Raw genomic sequence first — 24201 nt, 5'->3', positions numbered from 1 at the left:
CCCTTTCCCTGGCACACCATCTCCATGGACTTCGTGGTTGATCTCCCCATCACCAAGACCGGGCATACCACGGTTCTCACCATCGTTGACCACCTATCCAAAATGGTGCACTTTATACCCTTGTTGAAGGTGCCCACCGCAACAGAGCTGGCTTTGGTCTTCGTTCACGAGGTGGTCCGCCTCCATGGCATCCCTTCGGTGGTCATAACGGACCGGGGTTCTCAATTCGTGTCCCGTTTCTGGAAGGAGGTGTGCACCATCCTCGGGATGGACGTACGCTTATCCTCCGCCTATCATCCTCAGACCGACGGTCCGGCGGAGAGAACGAACCACACCATGGAACAGTACCTCCGTTGTTTGCTTCTGATGGTGGAGAAGGAATGGTCAGCGGTGTTATGGATGGCAGAATTCGCGTATAACAACAGCAAACATTCGGCCATAGGCATGTCTCCTTTCTTTTGTCTTCACGGCCGTCACCCCCGCACCACTGCTTGGGAGGTACCTCGAGACAGCCAGTTACCATCGGTGCGTGCTTATCATGAGTCCCTGCGCAACCTCTGGCAGCAGGCGCGGTTTGAGTTGGCAAAAGCTAAAGACACCTACAAGGCGCATGCCGACGCACACAGACAGAAGGAGCCCGACTACCGTTTGGGCGACAAGGTGTGGTTGTCCATTCGGCACCTCAACGTGCATGGTCCCAAGAAACTGTTGCCTCGTTTTGTGGGTCCCTTTGCCATCGAGAAGGTGATCAACCCTGTGGCCATGAAGCTCTCGCTGCCTCCACACATGCGGATCCACCCGGTCTTCCATGTCTCCCTTCTGCGGGCGGTCCGCTCTGGTGCACCGATTCCCTCTCCTCCGTCTCCGGTGGTGGTGGAGGGCCATGTTGAGTATGAGGTCAGGGCCATCTTGGGGTCTCGCCGTGTCCGGGGTAAACTCTTCTACTTGGTGGACTGGAGGGGTTACGGCCCGGATGAACGATCCTGGGAACCATTGTCCCATGTCCGTCATGCTCCCCTTCTGGTCCGTGCTTTTCATCTGAGTCACCCCCTGAGCCCTCGCCCTGCTTGCCCTTTCTGAGGTCCGGGGTTTCGGTGGGGGGCTTGTTATAGGGGGGGGTTCTGTCGGGGTCGCAGCGGTTGCCATTCCCCCGACATCCTGTAAACACACACAACACTGCCGGGATACTCACTTCCGGTTGGAAGATGAGCCCCGGTCTAGTTCCTGCAGAGCACTGAAGCACTTCCGGGGGAAACGCTTTTAGCTCGCGCTTCCCGCCGGCTCTGTGCTTCAGATTTCGTCAGAGGCTCACGTCGAGTAGGAGTTTCCAGTAACCCACCGTTTTGTGAGCACCAGTCTACTTCGTTGCTGAACGCGTTGGAGCGTAATCTTGCATTCCTGGTTATCGCGCTGTAGCGGTAACACCTGCGGTTTCCTGTTCACCGCGCTGGAGCGCATATCTTGTTTTAGCTTTTGAGTATTAGTATCACCGCGCTGGAGCGCGTATATTGTTTTTTCTTCGCTACCGCACTGGAGCGCTAATTACTGTGTTTCCTCTCACCGCGCTGGAGCGCTGATCTTGTGTTTTCTGGTTTCCTCACTGGAACGCCAACAGGCTTGTTTTCTTTTGCCAACAGCGCAGGAGCGCTACATCTTACGTTATAGGGAGTCAGAGCATTGCGCAATCCTTCTTTCATTGTGACTAGCGCAGGGGCGAGTCATCATTCACTTCCTCAAACCCTCACAGGAGCGCAGGCTCTTGCTTCATCGGGGGTCCATGCTGGGGAGCTCTCCTGGAGTATTCAGTTCCGTATTGAGCAATACGAAAAGTTGGAGACCGTGAGCAGCAGACACACCGGTGAGTCCTGGCAGGATAACGCTTGTGTGTGTTTTAGGGAAGGTTTGATAAAGGGCGAAAGCAGGGGATCTTTACCTATTATTTTCTTGTTCTGTTTTCCAGTTGCCCCCGGGATATCCTGCGCAGCACCTTCCACGCATTACCACCTCATCCCCGTTTTCTGGCTCCTTTCCTTGCGCCCATCTCATCCCTGTTGGGTCCTGATCCCAGGGGAGGTCAGGTGGGGACAAGGACGGGTGCTCCTGTCGTCTCTGCGGAATCACTTCGCAAGCAAACGTAAGTCTTGTGGGGTACCCGACACTTACAGTGCTAGATAGCACCCCTATGCATGTAGGCCCCATTGCCAAAATGTTTCTGCGCTTGATGAATATTTGCATACATTTCTATTTCTACCCATGTCATACGTGCCAACACACCTGTCTCAGCAGGGTGACTCACAATTTTGCAAACCACATACAGCTTCATTTTTTCTGTCTCCTCCCTAAAATTGCCTCCAAATCAATGCAAGTAAAATAAATTCCTCTTTTATTTATTTTTATTTTTTTTAAACGTCCCTTTCTTGCTTCCAAATGTTGGCATCATGCCATATATGGTGTTTTACTTCCCTGTGCTCAAGGAAAGAGCAGGCCTGTCTAGTGTGTACTGAAAGAAATGTGTACTGGAAGTACCTATGATTCAAGTACAAATATCAATACTTAATAATACGTGGTGTGTTTAATTGACCGGACAACTTTACTTTCCTAATAACTTGCATTGGTGTAAAATGCATTTGGAAAAAAACCGAAACTATTAACAAGTCTAACAAAATAAATCAGGCATCTTCCGCTTACTTTGGGAGCGTTGGAACGTGGGTAACCAGTGAAATATGGAGGTCATCTCCCTCGACGTGCCATTAATTAAGCACTACGTTTACAGCTTTAGGCATGTCACTTACAAATCATCGACATCATGTGTTTAAGTCTAATTAGTTTAACTAAAGCGAACAGACCCTTCAACATTAAATGCACTAAAGGGCTTGGTGCACGGATCCCCTGGCTAGGTTTGGCAGCTCCCCAGGGAGCCACGGCGCACAGTTTGGGCATACCAACCTGTAAATGTTTTCTTAAAAAGTTTCTAAATGTCAAGTTTGTTAATGCTTGTTCGCGGTTGTTAGAATAAATGAATTTATGTTTATTTTAAAATCTATATCTTTAGAACCCGCCAGTGGAGTTTTTTTTATTTATTTGGGGTTCTGTAAATTCATATTATCTATTTAAAATATAATCTATTTTCATAAATTGCTGTCAGATTTTTTTTTTTAAACAACTTTATTTGGATTTTTTTGTGTTATGTCTGTTTCACTTATTTGTCATATCTGCTGTTTCGAACACATAAATGTACTCTGGATTGTGGTTGTTACCTTTATTAGAATTGATCAGCCATATTCAACGAATATAACCGTGATTCAGTAAACATTACTTCAGCACAATCCACAGTAGGCTCATGTATCAATTTCTACAAACAGATCCTCAGCCGAAGACGACATGTATCAGATGATAGCACAAAACACTGGCATGGAAATGCACCCAGTGATTCATGATCGCTTGCGGTTCTTGCAAGCCTTAACTGGTAACCATGCAGTTTCAATTGTATGCATTTTTTCGTGGACCATTACTTAGTTTCTCCATTCCATAAATGATCCGCACCTTCATCCACCACGGACTCGGTGCAGATGACTGATAAGGTGTCAGATTTCTTGAGTGTCGAGTTTTTCTTCTTCAACCGTTTTGGTGCTGTTTAAATGCTTAACTTGTTTCTTTGTGTAAGCCTAACTGGTCACAGCCACATCTACCCAGGGTTGAGCTAGGGTTTGATAGGCAAAGCCTAACTGGTACTAAGAAGGGTTAGTGGTGTATTTACACAGTGAGGTCACATGACCACACTGTCATACACCCAATTTCCTCACAGGCACAACTTGGGGGGCACGCATCAAGGGCACTTACCTAGCACTACTTGACTGCATCTAAACTACTTGCACCAGGTGTGAACGTCTACCCAGCTTGGTACTTCTCATTCCATCATGTCTGAACGGCCTGTTTTTGTACCCCAGTATACAGTCACCATACGTTGTGTAGACAGCAAAACACTGAAAGACTAAGCAGCCGTCTAATGAAACTGCTTCCTCCAAGGTTTCCACATCCCTGAGAACCAGCTGCATTCACTCTATCTGCTCTTATAGTAAATGGCTGCATGAAGTACTCTAGTGAATCAACTTGCTTCTCTTGTGGCTGTGAATGAGAAGTTACGCTCTTTCTTTGCAGTCTTCACACCAGCGGTCATATGATTGTTCTCAAAAGCTGTTTTTCTCTTGACTGCACGTCTGCCTCCATTTATGAAGGGGCAAAGTGACCCCCTGGTGCAAACCACATAAGGACACGTAATGAGAAAGTCGAATAATTGGCATGATAGACCTGACACATTCATTTCTTGGCCAACTTAGTGGTCTGTGCATCCCAGATGAGTCTCCTGCAAGGAAGCAATATACACCTTACATCTCTTAAGAAAGGAAATAACACTATACCGTTTCGTATAGGACCCCACCACCCTTACATTCTATGAAAGGAGCTTAATGGAACTGGAATAGCTCATTACAGTTCAAAGCACACAAGGCAACCAGTACCCCTCTCCCCGTGACACAAGAGCAACAAACGCATTGGACAACAAAATAGAACACACGGCTAACAAATCCCCCCAGTCCGGACAAGTAGGAGTGAACTACAGCTTTACACAAGCCCAAAGAGATCAATGTGTCAGGGTGTACGCAATGCCCCCCAAGAACAACACAACACATTGAAGACCCACCACTTCCCATTAAAGCTATAGTCACACAGCTGTATGCAGACTCAAGAAGATAGCCAATATCCCAGGGTAGGGCACAGCCACAGCAGACAATCAGCTGCACATTTGCAGCACCTAAACCCCATAAGGGTACGAGTCGGACACTGGCAAACAGTCGTCCCTTGCAATGGCAGGTTTAGAGCTGCTCTTAGGGTCTGCACCGCCCACCATAGGTGTGGAAGAGATCCACTTAGCTCATGGGGCACACCAGAATTCTGTCAGACATATCCAGCCAGGACCAGACATCCTTGGGATGCTCAAAGAAATGTGACCTCCATGCTGCAAGGACACCGAGCTTGGCAGAGTAGAGAGCAAGTACTTGAGGTCCATGGCGCACTACCTCTTTTTCACCTCCAGGAACAACTTCCACCGCTCCTGGACCTTCTGAGTATAGTCTGGGTACAGTGCAATGTTACAATTCTTAAACTGCAGAACTGGTGCTTCTCTGGCCGCCCTCAAGATAGTCTCTGTACCTATAATTCAGTATCCTGGCAACGAAGGCCCTTGGAGGGGCACCAGGAGGATGAACAGCCGCCAACGCCCTATGAGTCCATTCTATAAAACAGAAATCAGACAAATCTCTGGGGCTTAAAGTGTGCCTCACCCAATGTTCCGGGAATCGCACTGCCGGCTGTCCCTCCACCCTCTAAGGGAAGCCCAGCAGATGCACATTGTTCCTTCGAGAGTGGCCCTCTCCAATACTTTGGAGGACTGGGTTGAGGATGCAAACGACTGTCAGCTGAGAGACCCGTCTTTTGAGCTAAGGCACCTCCGTCTGCTGGGAAGCAATACTGGTTTCCACATTCCCACCTTGTCCGCCACCTTGCAAAGAACAGCTCTGCAGCTCTTGAGGGCCAATGTATCGCTTCCAGAAGCATGGATAATGATGGCTCCTCCTGACGCTCTGGAATGTGCTCTGTGGTGCTCAGGCGCTCCTGATGAGTGAGTCTGTGGATTCGGTAATTGTATCCTCCTGCTGCTGCCTCTGGGGCCTATCCTTCCCTGTCTGAAAGAGACACGTTAGTGATAGATCCCTTACCTTAGAATATCCCCAGGCGTCAGACTGGATCCGGAATTTTTTTCGTCAGCAGTACCCCTGCGCGTCGGTAGGCGTCGTCATGCGGCTCCGCGTACGTCGTTGGCATCGTATCTGCCGAAATGATGTCGTTGGAGCTACTTAGACACGCCCACGCACTCAGACGTCAGTTCTTTTTTTTTCCGTGCCAGCAAGCGCAGATCCAACAGAGAGCGGTACCCCTAGTTAATATTTTAACTTGGTTTCAGAGAACTTGTTTCTCCTGTCTTGTCGAGTACTCGACTCCTGGTGCAGTAGAGATGCTCGGGTTTAAGTCATGTAGGACCTGCCGCCGAAAGTTATTGGAGGTCAGGCAATCGGTTCCGTGCCAATCGAGGTCCCGCTCATGTGGGAGATCGAGGGCCCAGTCGCGGAGCAGTCACCATCGCTCGTCGGACTCGGGGGCAGGTAAGTCACGGCGCCATAAAAAGTCAGAAGCGATGTCGCTCTTCGTCTACCTCTCACCGGTCGCGGGACGCGGTGGAGGGGGCAGGCGGTCACTCCCCTGCGGCTCCTATGGAGCCTCCGTTGATGCCTGCGGCCTATCCGCCTTTTCAGGCCCGCACGCGTCTCCGGAAGAAATACAGGCTTTCCAGTCGGCCATGAGCCATTTGTTTGGCCCATCCAGAGCACCTTTGGGCCCAGTGGACCTGTTGGGTGGTTCTACCCCCGTGCTGCCGCCCTTGGCCCCAGCTACGCCGGCACAATACCCTACGGCAGCTCCGGCCTTGGCGCCGGACGGCGCAGAACCGGGATTGGTCTATTACCCGCCGGTTCCGTTTCTGGGTGGAGAGTTTATCCCATTCCCCGGGCACCTCGTCCTTACCGGCCTCTTCAACAACCGGTGGATGAAGGGGAGTACTGGAAGGGGTCTGAAGACCCTCTTGCAGCTCAATGTGAGGATGAGCCGGAATTGGAAGGGGATACGGAAGGTCCAGTGGATCTGGATTTCTCTCCACATCCTGGTACACTGTTCCCCTCTTCTGTGGCTACAGAGGAGGTTGGGTCTTTTTCTGTGGTATTGCGTAGGGCAGCTGAGGCTCTTAACCTCGAGCTCACTTCTGTACCTATCAAGACCAATCTCCTGACTGAGGTACTGCAGCCAGTGTCGTCCTCTGCGGAGCTGCTGCTGCCCTTCAACGACGCACTTACGTCCTGTTGAGTACCTGAAACAAACCCCACACAGGGGCTCCTGTGGATAAGGGTGTGGCATGCCGCCATCGCCCAGCACAGGGCGACCCCAGCTTTCTCACACAACACCCAACGCCTCAGTCTGGTTGCCCAGGCTTCTGCCTCACCGAGCGCATTCCCTTTTGCCCCTCTGGTCAAGGAATCTAAGAAATTGGAACAGTTTGGGGAAAAAGATTTTCACTTCTGCCAGTTCCGGGTTGCGGGCGGTGAATACTGTGTGCCTGTTGGGCCGCTATTCAAATTCTGTGTGGGACATGGTGGCACAGGTGCTGCCTCAGTGCCCTGTGGAAGCTCGGGCGATGGCCTCCTAGGCCATTACTGAGGGGAGAGATGCTGCTAAATTCACTATCTGTTGTGGCGATTCACTTGGCAGGGCACTTTCCTCAACGGTGGCGCTCCGCCGTTACGCTTGGCTAAGAACAGCTGGCTTCTTTGGGGATGTTCAGAACACTTTGTTGGACATGCCCTTTGATGGCACACGCCTCTTTGGTGACCAGGCAGATAGCACCGTGGAACGCTTTAAGGACTCTCAGGCTACGGCCCAGTCCTTGGGTCTCGCCACCACGCGCACTCCCTTGTGGTCCGCTTTTCGCTCCTTTCAAGGTCAGGGTCGAGGCGTCCAATCGCGTTCCTTTCAGGCCTGCGCAGCCGCTGTCTCAGCGCAGCCACGGATGTGGGACCCGACGTGGTGGGTCCCGAGGACAGCGGGCAGGTCAATCCACCACCACTCCTGCCACCGCCGCCTCAAAACCTTCCTAGTCCGGTGTTTCAGGCCCACCAGACGCCAGTGGGCGGCAGGATTCGCCATCACCTCCCCCAGTGGTGCACCATCACTTCGGACAGGTGGGTTCTGCAGATAGTCCGAAGGGGCTACTCCCTCCCCTTTGAGTCTACCCCTCTAGCCATGCCACCTCAGTACCACCACATGTCGCGGATCACTTGACACTTCTCCAGCAGGAAGTTGCGGCCGTCTTGGCCAAGGGGGCCATCGAGCGCGTTCAGACGCCAGAAGTTGGTCGTGGTTGTTACTCCCACTACTTCTTGGTTCCAAAGAAGGACAAAGGTCTGCGCCCTATCTTAGACCTCCGGAACGTCAATCGCTTCCTCCGGAAGGAGAAGTTCAAGTTGCTCATGCTTGCTCAGGTCTTGTCTGCCCTGTGGACCCGCAAGACTGGCTGGTAGCGTTGGACTTGCAGGATGCTTATTTTCATATCCCCATCCTGCCAGCCCACCGGCATTACCTACGGTTCACGGTGGGCCACGAGCACTTTCAGTTCACCGTGCTCCCTTTCCGCCTTACCAGCGCCCCTCGGGTGTTCACAAAAGTGATGGCGGTAATCGCAGATCAGGGGTTTCAGTCTTCCCCCTATCTCGACGACTGGCTGTTGAAGGCGGGCTCGCCCCAGGTCTCCCACCTCCAGACTACAGCTGACCTCCTGCATTTGCTGGGGTTTTCCATCAACGTGCCGAAGTCGCACCTAGTTCCCTCTCAGAAGCTCCTCTTCATCAGGTTTCGGTCAGGAAGACCCTGAGGCTGCTGGGCCTCATGGCCTCCTGCATCCTGCTGATCTATCATGCCAGATGGAATATGCAGGCTCTGCAGTGGGACCTGAAGTTCCAGTGGACGCAACATCGGGGGAACCTGTCTGACTACGTCCAGATCTCGGAGGGCACTGCACAGGACTTGCCGTAGTGGCTCACGAACCATTGTTGGGTCAGCGGCAGATCCCTCTCCCTTCCCCAACCGGAGCACACAGTAGTGACTGATGCGTCCCTCCTGGGATGGGGTGGCCACATGGGAGAGGCGGAGATCAGAGGCCTCTGGTCTCCGGCGGAGTCCAAGCTCCATATCAACCTTTTGGAGCTCAGGGCGCTCCTACTTGCACTGAAGGCATTCCTTCCCTCTGTCAAGGGGAGAGTAGTGCAGGAAGTCACAGACAACACCACTGCCATGTGGTACTGCAACAAGCAGGGCGGGTTGTGGTCGTGGACCTTATGTCAGGAGGATCTACGTCTCTGGACGTGGCTGGAATGTCAAGGCATTTCCTTGGTGGTTCAACACCTGGCAGGTACCCTGAATGCCAGGGCGGACAAACTCAGCCGCAGGTGCATGTTTGATCACGAATGGCATCTTCACTCGGAGGTGGTGCAAGGTCGCTTTCAGCAGTGGGGAGAACCTTGGTTAGAGCTATTCACCACCAAAGAGAACGCGCAATGTCAGCCGTTCTGCGTGTTGGAGTTTCCAAGACGGCACTCGCTCTGAGACGCTTTTCGTCGCAAGTGGAGTTGTGTTCTATTGTACGCCTTTCCGCCTATACCACTTCTGCCCAGAGTGCTGAAGAAGATCAGACGCGACCGGGCCCAAGTCATTCTTGTGGCACCGGACTGGGCTCGAAGAGTTTGGTATCCCGAGCTACTCAGTATGAGCGTGGATCCCCCGATCCGACTTCCTCTTCGGGAGGGTCTCCTGCCGCAGCAACAGGGGACGGTCCTCCACCCGAACCTGTCCATCCTCCATCTCCTTGCGCGGAGATTGAGCGGCGACAGCTGATTCCATTTGACTTGCCTCCTGAAGTCTGTAATGTGATTCTGGCAGCCAGGCGTCCCTCCACTAAGACGGTATACGCCTGTCGGTGGAAACAATTTGTGGCATGGTGCAGAGCAAAAGCTGTAGATCCTCTTTCTGAGGTCCTATTGTTCCTCCTCTCTTTGGCCCAGCAGGGCTCTGCTTTGGGCACTATCAAGGGCTACCTTCTGCTCTTTCAGCCTTTCTTAGGCTGCCTGATCAGCCCTCTTTTCAAGTCCCCAGTTGTCAATAGATTTCTCAAAGGCATTACTCACCTTTTCCCTCCTATTCCTTTTGTGATGCCTCAATGGGACTTGAACCTGGTTCTCACATACTTGATGTGCGCTCCCTTTGAGCCTCTTCATAACTGTCCTTTGCGTTTATTAACTTTGATGACTGTCTTCCTGGTGGCCATCACCTCCGCTCGGCGGGTGAGTGAGCTACAGGCTCTTTCCTGTAAACCGCCTTTCCTGGCGATTCATCCAGACAAGGTTGTGCTTCGGCCGCGTCCCTCCTTTCTACCAAAAGTAGTGTCTGCCTTTCATCTCGGGCAAACTGTCACTGCCCATTTTCTATCCTCCTCCGCACCCTTCAAGAGAAGAGGAGAGACTCCACCGTCTGGACCCAAAACGTGTGATTTCGTTCTATCTCAACCGCACACAGTTCCGGGTGGATGACCAGCTCTTTGTTGGCTACTTGGGTGCCAAGAAAGGTCAGGCTGTGCACAAGCGGACTATCTCCCGATGGGTTGTCTTGTGCATTAAAGCCTGTTACTCTCTGGCTAAAAAGGAGCCTCCGGTTGGGCTGCGCGCCCATTCTAATTCGAAGCCGGCTGTTTGAGGAGATATACTCCGTCTGTTTACAGCAAAACAGCCATTGTTCGTCAGTAATTTCCTGTTCTAGTTCCAACGCACATTTAGTTTGCGCTGCACATGGAGGATATTCGGCATCACTATATAGTATATGGTAGAGTGCAGACACTAGGAAGTAGAGGGGGCCCGTAAAATATGGTGTAAAGGGACCAGCGTCGCAGGCTCAGAAGGGTATGTAGGGGCGCTCGCTTGGAGACCGTGACGAAGGTGGGCATAAATAAATGTGTCCATAGTGGAAGGAGGTGGATCAGGACATATTTGTTGGTGCGTATGAATCTTCCCATTGATATACAGGTCTCCCCAGCAATTGAGTTTCCTCTCACGTGCCATCCCCCTGAAGAGGCCCTCCTGCAACAACGAGATATCTGGATGATAAGTGAGTGGCAGGAGAGGAGAATATAAGCAAGGCGCGAGCATATGATCACAGATACGGGACCAGGCCATAATTGTACAGTCTAGTGAAGAAGGACAACGTGTCCGAAGAGAGGTGCTAGCCAGGCGAACACCCTCAAGTGGGATGGGGTCAGCTAGCCAATGCTCAGTGGCCACTTGGGGGGTGTATCGGGGTTTATGGAACCAAAAATGTGCATCGAGGAACACTGCCACCACTTTCAATCTGGGGTCAATTGCCTGCAGAATGGAAAACAACGTTCTAAGATTATGGGATGTGGCTCTCCCTGGGATAAACCCAGACTGGTCTGGAAGCACCAGTTTGTCCATCAGTAAACTGAGACGGTTTGCCAGTAGTTTAGCCAGAATTTTGGTGTCAGTATTTATAAGAGATAGCGGCCTATAAGATTTGCCCGGTTTCAGCAATGACGTAATCAATGCTTCTCTCATTGTTGTGGGTAAAATCTGCACCTCTTGGGCCTCCAGAAAAACCTCCTTCAGCACGGGGAGTAACTGGTCAATATATGTTTCATAAAAATCCACGGGAAGGCCATCTGAGCCCGGAGCCTTCCCGGACGCCATTTGCATTATAGCTTCACGTAGCTCGTCATCTTCAAAGGGTGCCGCTAGGAATTTGCGCTGAGAGTCCACCAGCCATCCAAGAGTTATGCCCTGTAAATAGGGAGCAAAATCTGGGGGAGATGAGCGCTGTGAGCTATATAGGACCTTATAGTATTTAACAAAGACATTAAGGATATCATGACTGTCCCTGTTTCCGTCCTCGTCCACTACGTCCAGCACATAATTAGAGAATCTAGGTTTCTTGATGGCATCCGCCAATGCCCATCCCGGCCTCTCACCCTCCCCCTATCTGCGGGCGATGAAGTGTCTTCCTCTAAACTTCACCTCCCTAGCCGAAGTGTCACTATAGACTGTAAGTTTTTCACAGAGGGTAGCCCTTTTGGACCCAGAGTTAGGCTCCCACATATTTGCTTACAGCTGCTTTATCTCGAGCTCAAGGCATCGCAGTCTATTCCTGATGATGTGGAGCACACCAAAACTTTTTGATATACAGATGCCCCTAACTGTGACATTAAAAGCCTCTCAAAGTACACCCATCTCCTCAACAGTACCCCTGTTCCTATCAAAGAAGGCAGTGATCTCTTCCCGCAGTTCCTCATGAAACATAGTATCTAATAGTGCCTCGGGTATGAGTCTCCAGTAGCGTGGGGTGACAATGGAGTTGGGAGGTATTAATTCAAGGTACACCGGCGCATGATCAGAATGTGTGCGGGCCAGATGGGTAGTATTACGAATACAGGGGGTCACCCCCCCGGAGCATATCCAATAGTTCAATCTAGACCAGTTGGAGTAACCCGCCGTATAAAAGGTGCCTTCTCTGGTTGTGGGATGGACATACCTCCACACATCAACAAGGCTATGTTCTTTAAGCAGGCCAGACAAGGTCTCTCGAGTGTTAGTGTAGTGATGTGGAAGGGGGTTAGAGCGGTCCAGGGATGGGCAAAGAGCAGTTTTGAAATCCCCACCCCATATGACGTATGGAGCTTATTTTTAATATTTGACCCCAAAGGGCGGTAAAGTAACCAGGATCATCAGTGTTGGGACGCTAACTGCAAACAAGAGAAACAGACTGTGTAGCCAGCGTACCCCAGAATATACAGCTTCGGCCATTGGCATCACTATATGTGCCCCCCACTATGAATGGCGTATTTTTCTTAATTAGTATAAGTGTGCCGCGTGAGTAGGTGGAATAAGACGAATAAACACATGTAGAGGCCCATTTTGTGCCGAAAAAGAGAGGATGTCTAGGGTCCATATGTGTTTCCTGCAGCATGGCTATTTGGATGTGGTGCCTGTCTAAGTAAGCTAACACCTGGCGGCGTTTGCGAGGGTCGCGAAGTCCTCTGACATTCCATGTGAGCAGTTTGAGACAAGGAAGATCAGTTTCGGTCATCTCTGTAGATTTGGCAGTGATACATGTTGAGGCTGCCAATGTCGCACATGAGTGCATCCATGCACATAATGATGGCCCTGTCTAGCTGTAGTTGTCCAATATGTACGAGAGTATTGAAGAACATCCCCATCCCAAACCTTCCCCCCTTTAACAAAACACTATAACAAGTGGTCCCCGCAGGAACACAGGACAACCCTTACCCCCCCCCCCCTCCCACAACGACACCCCAATCATGTTGGCATAACATAGCCCACCCAAAAAATGAAACCGAGACATCTGAATCATTACAACCAACCGGGGCCAATGAAGTCATGATAGTACATAGCAATTAAAAGCATAAGAAAGAGAAATAAAAAAACAGTAGTAATGGGGAGCTCCCATAGGGGGCACCAGGGGGTTGTATTCCCTTCCCGGGCCTAACTCTATCTGCAGCACAGTCCCTAGGTGTAAACCCATAGCAGGTAAGAGTGGCACAGGGGGAAGGGTGCTTGGCAGAGTGTCATTTACATATACTTAACATGTGACAAATAATACAGATATACAATCTGGGTCCCAAAGAGTAAAGAAGATACTTAGGACACTTGTCTGTTCATGTGTCTATACAGTGGAATCGACATATCAGAAGACACATTTCTACATAGTCCTACACAACTGGGGACGATGCAGCTATTAACAATGTCCTAGTACACGGTGAGCATGAGGCGACGCAAGTAGACACAGCGCATATCAGGTGGACATCGTGCGCTCAGTCAGCTACGTAGGGGAAGGCGATCTAGAAGCACTGTTTCGGCGTGGACAGCGTCTCAAGTTGGTTTTCAAAACGTCATCTACCGGTTGTGGATTCGTACAGAAGACGTGTTTCCCATTGTGCGTAATTCGGAGCTGCGCGGGGTATAAGAGAGCATACTCTGTCTGAGCCTTCCAAAGTTTTTGCTTTACAGTGAGGAATTTCCGGCGGGCTGCCTGAACTGCTAATGTAAAGACCGGGTAGATGGTGTATGTATTGCCCTCAAATTGCAGTGGCTTCAGTTTACGGGCCTTCTGCAGTGCCACATCGCGATCCCGGTAATTGAGAAGACGTACAATGATGCTTCTCGGGGCTTCTCCAGGAGGGGGCCACGGGCCCAAGGAGCGGTGTGCGCGTTCAACCACCAAATGCGGCGAGAAGGATTCTGCACCAAAGGAGCTCTTCAGGAGGAGCTCAATGTAGTCTTCCATTCGTCCCGTATTCGTGCTCTCCGGAATACCTAGGATGCGAATGTTGTTGTGACGGCTCCTTGCTTCGATGTCTTCATTCTTAGCCGCAATGACTTTTAGAAGTTTATCCATATGAGCCACTTGTGTCTGCATTCGATTTGTAACACCTTCATTGTCAGATATGTGTTTTTCAGCCTCTTTCAATTGCCCATCATGATTATCGACTTTCTGCACCAAAAAGTCAAGCCGATTGTTCATAGTGTCCATCTTTCCCAAGAGATCCGACAGGCTATGTTGTACCGCTATAAGCAACGTTTTAACATCATCCTCAGAGGATTGTGGGGTGGATTGTGCGTGATCCATAGTTGCGGATTCAGCATCCACAGAGGTTGACCTCGTCGCAGCTTTTTTAGATTCAAAGGTTAAGCGTGGCTGACGGACGTCGAGTTTCCCCATTGCTGCCATCTGTCGTGCAGGCAGCTCCCTTGTGGAAAGAAGCAGGCACCCAAGTAGCAGCAGGGAGGCTCAGGTCTTGGGTTCTGCGAGACTACACAAATCTGCAACAGCTCGAGTTAACCTTGAAGAAATAAATGATGGTCGGTGGCGCCGAGATGGAGCGTTGGGGACCGTGAGCGCTATAGAGTGCTGTCGTCCGATAATTCAAGGTCTCCCCCCAATGCAGAATCTTTCTTGAGGGAGTGCCTCCAGAGAAGGCTGTTCAGGCTGTAAATGCTACGAAAGGCAGAGGGCCCTCTGACCACAGCGTCACGGTGTAAGGGGAGAGTATCAGATACTTCTTCCCGTATTCTGTGGTCAAACACCTCAAGAAGGGCCAAAGATATGCCCAGTTAGCGATGCAGTGGCAGTGCGGGTGGTAGCCTGTCAGCATCAAATCGCCACGAGGGTAGGTCCATAGCGCCGTGCACAGCCGCTATTGTAGGGAGCCTTGGGAAGCACCTACAGCTTGCAAGAATCCAGCTCCATGTGTAGAGGATTAAGACAATAGATGTGTGTGATGCGATGCGGGCAGCAGCACAGATCCGTCACGATCGGGCCTGTAGGATGGTGGAAGCCCCTTGTGAGCCCACAGTCAAAGGGCAGGCCCCCCGCCAGGACTGCACGGCAGGGACGCGTCTCGCAGCCATAAGAAATTACCTGAAGCGGTCGCGCACCTCACCGTCCTCCTGCCGGCGCTCAGGGCCACAACCAGCACAAAGGGGGGCCAGCAGGGAAGATCCAAGGCGCAATATATGGCTTCCCAGCCGATTCAAAAGCCAGTGATAATATCGTGCTGCAGCCTACCACATGTCTCGCCGTCAATCTGGAAGGATCCAGTCCTCCACAGCAGGAAGGGGCAGCGGCCGCTGCAGAGTAGAGGTCAGTAAATTAGGGGAGGAGTACAGCGGAGGCAATGGGGCTGCGGTCCGGGCCCGCCGATGTTATTGGGGCCTACCACCTTGTGGCAAGCCGCGGATCTCGATTGAGCACAGCAGCCAAGTCAGGGCTCCAGCATGTACGTCCGCCGCAGCCCCCGCAGACAATACTCTCTCACCACCGCAGCAGGGATGTCTCGGGAAATACAATTCTTGGCCCAGAGGTAGCGGAGTTATCAAGGGCCCAGTAGGCAGCAATGGAACTTATATCGCCATAGTAGAAATGAGGATAAATGTTGGATAAATGCACCAAGCTTCCTGAGCCTCACAGGTGTTCCGCCATCTTGGATGTGCGCCACCTAGTGCCCCCCAAGAATATACATAAATTAATATGTACTCTCATATTTCATTAAAAAAATACATTTATAACGCTCCATATAAAATATCTAATATGTCTATATTACATCTGTATCCACAATCTATGCGGAGGCATCAATGTTCAAGCAGGGTCACCACTGAACAGATGCTGGCTAAAGAGTAAGACTACCTGAAAGGAGGGAGCTTTATAAAGTGATGGAGACTAAGTGGAGGAGAGGGAGATTGTAGTCAATTAAGGAGAGGGGAAGAGAGAGACTATAAAGGGTAAAGAAAGAGAAGGAGGGTGAAAAGTGCACCTTGAGAAAAGAGAGACAGAGGAGGTTACCAACAGAATGGAAAGTGAGGAACCAACAGGAAAAGAGGCCTAAGTCTTGGGATGGCAGCCATGTGTGTAGAGGTCATTGGGTTTTACTTGTAAAGAATACATTTTCTAAACTGAAGAAGGTTATGTTAAGAGCAGTGGCAAACAGGTAGAAAGTTCCATGACTTGGCCACAGCAACTGAAAAAAGCTCTATCGACAAATTTTATGTTTGCGATCTCATGATTAACATTGAAATGACTAGGCTGAGCGCAGAGTATGCTTAGGTGAGAACCTTTGATTTTTATACTAAGTCTATAAAATGGTGGAACATTGCTCTGTAACATATCACCATAGATTTAAAAATGACATGATGTTTAATCGGAAGGCAGTTGAGCCGGAGCAAAATGAGATTCATTTTTTGGGGAGCATTCACGTAGCTGCACTCAGTACCAGGTGCAGTTGTTTAAGAAAATATTCTGGGGAAGTGAGGGAGTACTAATTGCCATCATTTGAAACAATGGGTTAAGGGCATTATGATCGGGATGTGAAACATAGCATTGCGAAAGGAAGTAAGGACCTAAGGGGTTTTAATTGCCAAACATAGAATTTTACTACATTAGCTGCTTAGGTTTTCAATAAATCTGCATTGATATGAGTGCTGAGGTTTCCGACTGAGGTTGCCTTTTCTAGATTTTACCACATAACTGCGGTCCAGTCCAGGTAGAGTGACTTAGATGGCTTTGACAGAGTCAAGAGGCGTTCAGTTTGAATGGATTTAATTTAAAGAAGTTGTTTTTGGCCATGCATCATCGGGTAACTAATAGGAAAATCAGTAATGGAAGCGGGCAGAAGCCTACTTTAAATATCGGCTAACCAAAGGGGCAATCAGTCATAAAAGCCTGTGGGAAGCACACATCATTTAAGCCCAGTCTTAAATGGGTAAATGGAGAAACCATGAGAGAAACTGGCTTATTGACAGAGACGGTGGAAAGCCTTCTCAAGTAACAACAACATTTTTGACAGAGTGATCCACAAAAGTCACTAAACTAACCATTGTTTAACCCTCTGGTAGCTTGAGCTGCGAGATGCAAGATACTGTGAGAAGATGTGTTGCGCTGCATTGGTTCCAATGAGGCTGCCAATCAGGAGCTGTGATGTGAGGTCCTGCGTTGAGTTGCGTCGCACTGTGCCGGTTCTGAGGGAACCCACAGTTAGGCTGGGAGGAGTACACTCTGCCAGTCAAGAGTCCAGGACCTGGGGATCAGGACACACTCCACTGGAGGCAAGCAGCAGGCAGCTTGTTATTTCCCTGTTGCTCAGAACAGGAGTCCAGTCACCTAACCCTCAGACAGCAGGACAGTCCTTCTTGCAGCAGAGCAGTCCTTCTTTTGAGTCTTCCACAGGTCCAAAAGTGAACGCAAGAGTTGGTCTGAGGGTCTAATATTTATGCCTGATGCCAGCTTTGAAGTGGGAGAAACTTCTAGACTTCTGCATCAGGTTTTGGAATTTCCTTTCTTCCCTGGCTCAGAGAGGTTTGGGGTTCAATAGACAAGTGTGAACTCCTTTGCGAGTGTGCTGAGTCAGCCACTTTGAAATGCAAATGTGGTAGGTGACAACTCACCCCCCCCCCCCCGCCCCCCCCCTAAAGTCGGGATGGTCTATCCTGCCAACATCCAGTCCCTCTTTGTGATGATGTCTAGGAGGAATGCACAAAGGCCAACTGCCATTTAAACCTAGTCATGCGACCCAGGCTACCAGCTGTTTGTTCGAACTGCACCTTTCAAAAGTGAAATGGTTATTAATTTTATCGACACTTAAAACAATTACTATCTGCTCTAAGACGGGGGAGACATTTGACGGACATTCGCCATGCGATCACCATATCTAGAATCACTTCTTATCCCACTGATCTGTATTACTGCAAAATAACATGCTGTAATACCATTCTGCATGATGGGGGCCCTAGAGTACTGCTTTCAAATATTTAAATTAATGATCATCTAACACCAAGGAACATGTTTAGCCTCACACAGAACTCTACAGAAGATCCAATGCTGGGGAACTCAGTAGATGGTCATGTTGAGGAATCTTTAATAACCAGCTAACTTTTCAAAAACATATTCCAACGAACATGTTACTTACCTTCGGTAACAATATATCTGTAAGAAACATATTAGTTATAGATTCCGTACCTTAGAATTACCCCCAAAAACAACAGTTGATAGACAGAATGCAGAACAATGTCATACATTCACCCAGTACAGAGATCTGGGCCTAAATCCATCGTTTTTTTGCTCACCATGCCATTCCAGGTTGAATCCAGCCATATGCAAATCAGTCTTGACCCTGTGCCTCATGGGAGCAGTCCAGCCTTAACTGCCAAGCCATGTCCTCCCTGGACTGGAAACAAGCATCCTAGGACCGGTTTGGGGGGTTTCACCCCTCTTCAGCCAGGATAGCTTGATTCCAGTGGCATGGAGAGCACGGCACGTGGGTCCCTTGCTCACTTTGCCACTGGATTCAAGATAGCCTGGCTGATGAGGGTTATGAACCCGAAACCGGTCCCAGGATGTTTGTTTCTGGTCCAGGGAAGACATGGCTTGGCAGTTCGGGCTAAAAAGCGCGCTACTCACCCGTGAGGGTCTCAAGGCGCTGAAGAGATGGGGGGCCGCTACTGCTCGAATAGCCAGGTCTTGAGGTGTTTCCTGAAGGTGAGATGGTCCTGGGTCAGTCGTAGGTGTGCGGGGAGGGAGTTCCATGTCTTGGCGGCCAAGTAGGAGAATGATCTTCCTCCCGTGGTGGTTCTGCGACTCCGTGGGACGGTGGCGAGGGCGAGGCTGGCGGAGCGGAGCTGGCGGGTAGGAGTGTAGAACGAGAGGCGGTTGTTGAGGTATTCGGGTCCCATGTCGTGGAGTGCTTTGTGTGCGTGGGTGAGGAGCCTGAACGTGATCCTCTTGCTGACGGGGAGCCAGTGCATGTTTCTCAGGTAGGCAGATATGTGGCTGTGGCGAGGGATGTCGAGGATGAGTCGTGCGGAGGCGTTCTGTATGCGCTGAAGACGTTTCTGAAGTTTTTGTAGTAGTGAGTCAGATACCCTCTCTCTTGTAATAAACCATATTCAGGCTTTGAGTAGAAACAGAAAGTTCTTTTTATTCGTGGTTTGAATGAACAACAGAATCAAATGAACATAGACAGCCAACACGTGTTTCGCCCCCTAGGCTCAGTTGAGGCTGGGGCTTTCTCAAGGCTGGGGATGCACTTGCAAATTATTTTCGATTTAGAATATCTCAAAAGGTCATAATATCTTCAATATCTTGTCATTCTTTCCACAGGTTACGTGTAAAATACAGGTAAACCAGCCTTTTCAGGCATGAGAACAGGATCACGGCGAAGATGCCGTCTCTGCTGTTCCTCGGAGGAACAGCAGAGACGGCATCTTCGCCGTGATCCTGTTCTCATGCCTGAAAAGGCTGGTTTACCTGTATTTTACACGTAACCTGTGGAAAGAATGACAAGATATTGAAGATATTATGACCTTTTGAGATATTCTAAATCGAAAATAATTTGCAAGTGCATCCCCAGCCTTGAGAAAGCCCCAGCCTCAACTGAGCCTAGGGGGCGAAACACGTGTTGGCTGTCTATGTTCATTTGATTCTGTTGTTCATTCAAACCACGAATAAAAAGAACTTTCTGTTTCTACTCAAAGCCTGAATATGGTTTATTACAAGAGAGAGGGTATCTGACTCACTACTACAAAAACCCATGAATCTTTAAGGCCATAGAGGTCCAGCGCCTTGAGTCTACTCCCTCGAGAAGTCATTCTAATGGAACTGAGCAATACTCTCCAGGACCCGGGATCCTAGGGCCTCATAACTTCAAATTCTACGTTTCTGAAGTTTGGCTGTGGTTCCTGCGTAAAGGGCATTCCCATAGTCCAGTCGGCTGGTGACGAGGGCCTGGGTGACCGTCTTTCTGGTTTCTGTGGGGATCCACCGGATGATCTTTCAGAGCAGGCGCAGGGTGTTGAAGCATGAGGATGAGATGGCGTTGACTTGTTTGGTCATCGTGAGGGAGGAGTCCAGGATGAATCCCAGGTCGCGTGCGTGGTCCGTGGGTGTCGGTGCGGTGCCCAGCGCTGTGGGCCACCAGGAGTCGTCCCAGGCGGATGGGGTTTGTCCGAGGATGAGGACCTCCGTCTTGTCTGAGTTCAGTTTCAGCCAACTGAGCTTCATCCATTCTGCGACGTCTTTCATTCCTTCCTGGAGGTTGGTTTTGGCGGTGGCTGGGTCTTTGGTGAGGGAGAGTATCAGCTGGGTGTCGTCGGCATAGGAGATGATGTTGAGGTTGTGTTTGCGTGCGATGGCGGCGAGGGAGCTCATGTAGATATTGAAGAGGGTTGGGCTGAGCGAGGAGCCTTGGGGTACGCCGCAGATGATCTTGGTGGCTGCGGAGCGGAACGGCGGGAGGCGGACTCTCTGGGTTCTGTTGGAGAGGAACGAGGTGATCCAGTCCAGGGCTTTTCCTTGGATCCCAGTGTTGTAGAGGCGGGTTATTAGGGTGCGGTGGCAGACGGTATCAAAGGCGGCTAGGAGGATGAGGGCGGTTGTCTCCCCGTTGTCCATCAGGGTCCTGATGTCGTCGGTGGCTGCAATGTGGGCGGTCTCGGTGCTGTGGTTGGCTCGAAATCCGGACTGGGATGGGTCGAGCGAGTTGATTGCCTCGAGGAATGCAGTCAGCTGTTTATTGACGGTCTTCTCGATGACTTTTGCCGGGAAGGGAAGAAGAGAGATGGGGCGCACAGGAGAGTACAGTCCAGGCATCCTCCGGGCACTGTGGCAGCACTTGCGCAACCATGCCCTGCAATGAGTGGGTGTAGCGGCCCAAGAGATATGCGGTGCTCACTGACTGCAGTCCTAAGCTGGCAGAATAAATCTTCTTCTTCCCAAGATGGTCCAGCTTCTTGGATTCCCTATCTGGGGGAGCAATAGGGAACACGCCTTTGGATGTTGAGGCTTGGACCACCAAGACTTCGAAGATGAATGATGGTGGTGACTCCGCATCCGGTCCCGTGATATCCCTCTGGTCCGGGACCTCGAGCGCCGCGGAGCTGACTGCCGGGCCTGCAGCAGCTTTCTGGACCACTCCTGCAAAGACTTCAGGTTGATGGCCCGACAGTCGGGGCATAACTTTGGGTGATGGTTGCGCTCCAGACACCAAAGGCACGCGAGGTGGAGGTCCATGACCGACATCAATTTGTGATAGGAGTCACAAGGCTTGAAGCCACTACGCCGATGGGACATCCCTACGTGCACCAGGAGTCGAACGGCTCGAAAAGATGTTGAGAAAAGTCGAAAAAACTTTAGTCAAAAATTGGCTAAGGGTACCGCTCTCTCCAGATCTGCGCTGGCTGGCACAGAAAAAGAAAGAACTGGCGCCAACGCGCAGGGGCAGCGCCTGAGTAGATACTGCGACGTCATTCCGGCGATCACAACCCCAACGATGAACGCAGAGTCGACCAACGCCACCTACCGACGCGCAGGGGTACTGCTGAAGAAAAATTCTTCTGATCCAGTCTGACACCTAGGGGTAATTCTAAGGTAAGGAATCTACAACTAATAGTCTCTTTCAGATATAACTTTTTACACCATGCGCCATGCAAACGATATTGCATAGAAAAAAGCATTAACCTGGTCTACACTCCATTTTTCACACTAAGCCAAAAAAAATCATACTGACCACTTAGGTACACAAACAAATCAATAAAACGTGCACATATAAAAATTATTAACAAATTCCTTTCAGAGGTTGAACAGAAACCTCACTTTCATGTCTTTTCCGAGCTGCAACAAAAAGGAATGTGAAGGAAATGATGAATGCTGGGTACCAGGTAAAGAAGACACGTACACGATATGTCGTGGAGCACCTGTAAAGCAAGTAGTGTTACCGCGACGACAACGATATTTGGATTGTAGTTTCATTCTGATGTGAACATTTCTGTAAAGTTGTTTTTTAAACTAGGTTTTTAGACTGCTATTAGAACGGTGGTTTATCATACTTCAATGGCACCCACATGCTGTGAGTTATGTACATTGTCTTGCAGTTGTAGTGGCAAGTGGTGCTCAGAATACATATGGTTAGTCATCAGAACTAAACTTGCTGCTTACATAACGCATAAGTGTATGACAAACCTGAGACTAACCACGTGCAAACTAACAACGAAAATATGTTCCTACTACAGTGTAGACTGTATTTTATTTCACGTCCAGCAAACGTATTTGTATGAAACTGTTTTACGTAAACAAAACAACAATGTAACAAACCCTGGAATACATTTGGCCAAAGAAGAGTTGTCGGTACTTGGCCGACTCGTGTGGTCTGCTTGTAGACCATACACATAGACTGTCTTGGCTTGTTTTCAAATTAATCTTTACCTTAGTCACATACATTTAAGTCAGCCTTCTAATAAATTCACAGAAACGTTGAGCAAAAAAACACTGATACCAACCGTGAAAACTGATTTAGTCTACAACAAGCACCAAGCATTTATTTACCTTTCGGAGGTTTTCCTAAGTACTAAACACACACAATTTTCTTTCACAGAATTCTTGTAAAGGCTAACGAATCCTTCAAAGAGCAAAAGTCGACTGATGTTTTCAGAGAGATGGGGATGTAATTATGGTGCCTTGCGCTAGTGGTTACTTGCTAAGTGAGCCTTTGTCTCCTGTCTACCCCTTTCTTCCCCTCCTTTCTTAACACAGATGTTTCCCCTTTGCTGAAGTCAGTTGTTCTCTTCTTGTTCTTCTAGTCTGGACCTGATGGCACCCTCTTAACCTCTGCAAACTGGTTATTTCATCTGCGTTGCGTGTACCACTGCTGTTTCGACTAAAAAATCGCATTTGGCTGTTGTTGATTGAAACTACTGGTCTGAGACTGCTTCCTGATTGACTAGAGTTATTGCTGGATTCGTTGCTGCTCCTTAAAATCCTCTGAAAAGTCCTCCGAATGTTTGGGTTCATGGTTGCCCTAAATGACGCTTTTCGGCCTGAAGTACCTACAAAGAAAAAAAAGCTCATTACCCACGGCATTCAGAAAAAAGAGGCTAATGCAAGGGCCATTTGCACAGATGTAACAGACTATTGAAATGTTTTGGGCCTTTTGACGTCATCTTCCAAAACTTTGTCTGTGTAAGATGCATACAGGAAAAGTATTTGGTAAACGAGGTACTTGGCTAGAATTTAGATGGGTGCATTACACTTTCCTATAATACATGCTACCCATGAAACTATAACTACGGTACAAGCTCAAGGGAGTTGAGGCATCCTCAAGAAGAAGATGGTGGAAATTGAGTGAAATCACTTTTCTTGGTCAAATGAGGAATGTAGATGATGGAGGCCCTCATTTCAAGTCCTGCATTGCAGGGGAAAGAAGCACTGCTGCCCCAAGCCTATTTTTAAGTCTTTAAAGTATTTTTGTCAGGGGTAAAACATATGCACAGGGGATACCCTGCAGTACTTTCTAGCCCTGTTCTACATTGTCCTCTGTTATGATGTCAAATCAGATCTTGGGGTCTGTGCAACTCATGCTCACTTAGGCAATCCTTGCAACAAGTATTGTCATTGTCACAGGAAACACACCTGATACTAAAGTGAGTTCACTGAAATGTCAAATACCCATTTTTGAAAGTCGCAAAATGAAGAACCCTCAATCGTCAAAGATGGTTGTGTCAGTTATCCACATGTGGACGTTTTTCACCATGTCGTGATTAACTGCTTTGAACCATACGTTTTACTTTTTTTCATATACACAAGCCAAGAAATGTTGAATAACCACCCAGAATAATAAATATGCTAACAAATTAAACATCCTATTGTAGTGTGAGACCTTTTTTATGACCACTTTTTCTCTAATGAAAATACAAAAAGTAAAGAAGATGCATCTTAACAAAACATATGGTGCACATCAAGATATTACACTTATCTTTTCAAATAATTTTATTAGGGTTTTAAGAAGGTATACAGCAAAAGTAACAAGCATTTGCAATGTAATTGGTCTCGACTTTGGGACCTTATATGTATTGAGCTATGCAGCACATTAGCCTGCGCGCTGAAACATCTACTGTTCTTTAACATGGAGGGAAAGTAAGCATC

General features: G+C 49.3%; 1 protein-coding gene across 1 annotated transcript in view; it reads right to left on the bottom strand.

Moving 5' to 3' along the window:
* Positions 1-22581: 22581 nt before the first annotated feature.
* Positions 22582-24201, bottom strand: part of LOC146821053 (E3 ubiquitin-protein ligase PHF7-like) — a 1746711-nt gene continuing 1745091 nt past the window's right edge. The window contains exon 12 of the mRNA XM_085611988.1: positions 22582-23105. Coding sequence (XP_085468114.1) covers positions 22804-23105 — 302 coding nt within the window. The 3' untranslated portion in view covers positions 22582-22803. The remainder of the gene's footprint in view (positions 23106-24201) is intronic.

Source organism: Triturus cristatus, chromosome 6 (assembly GCF_964204655.1).
Source record: "Triturus cristatus chromosome 6, aTriCri1.1, whole genome shotgun sequence".
NCBI classification, from domain to species: domain Eukaryota; kingdom Metazoa; phylum Chordata; class Amphibia; order Caudata; family Salamandridae; genus Triturus; species Triturus cristatus.
This window is presented reverse-complemented; position numbering and strand designations above follow the sequence as displayed.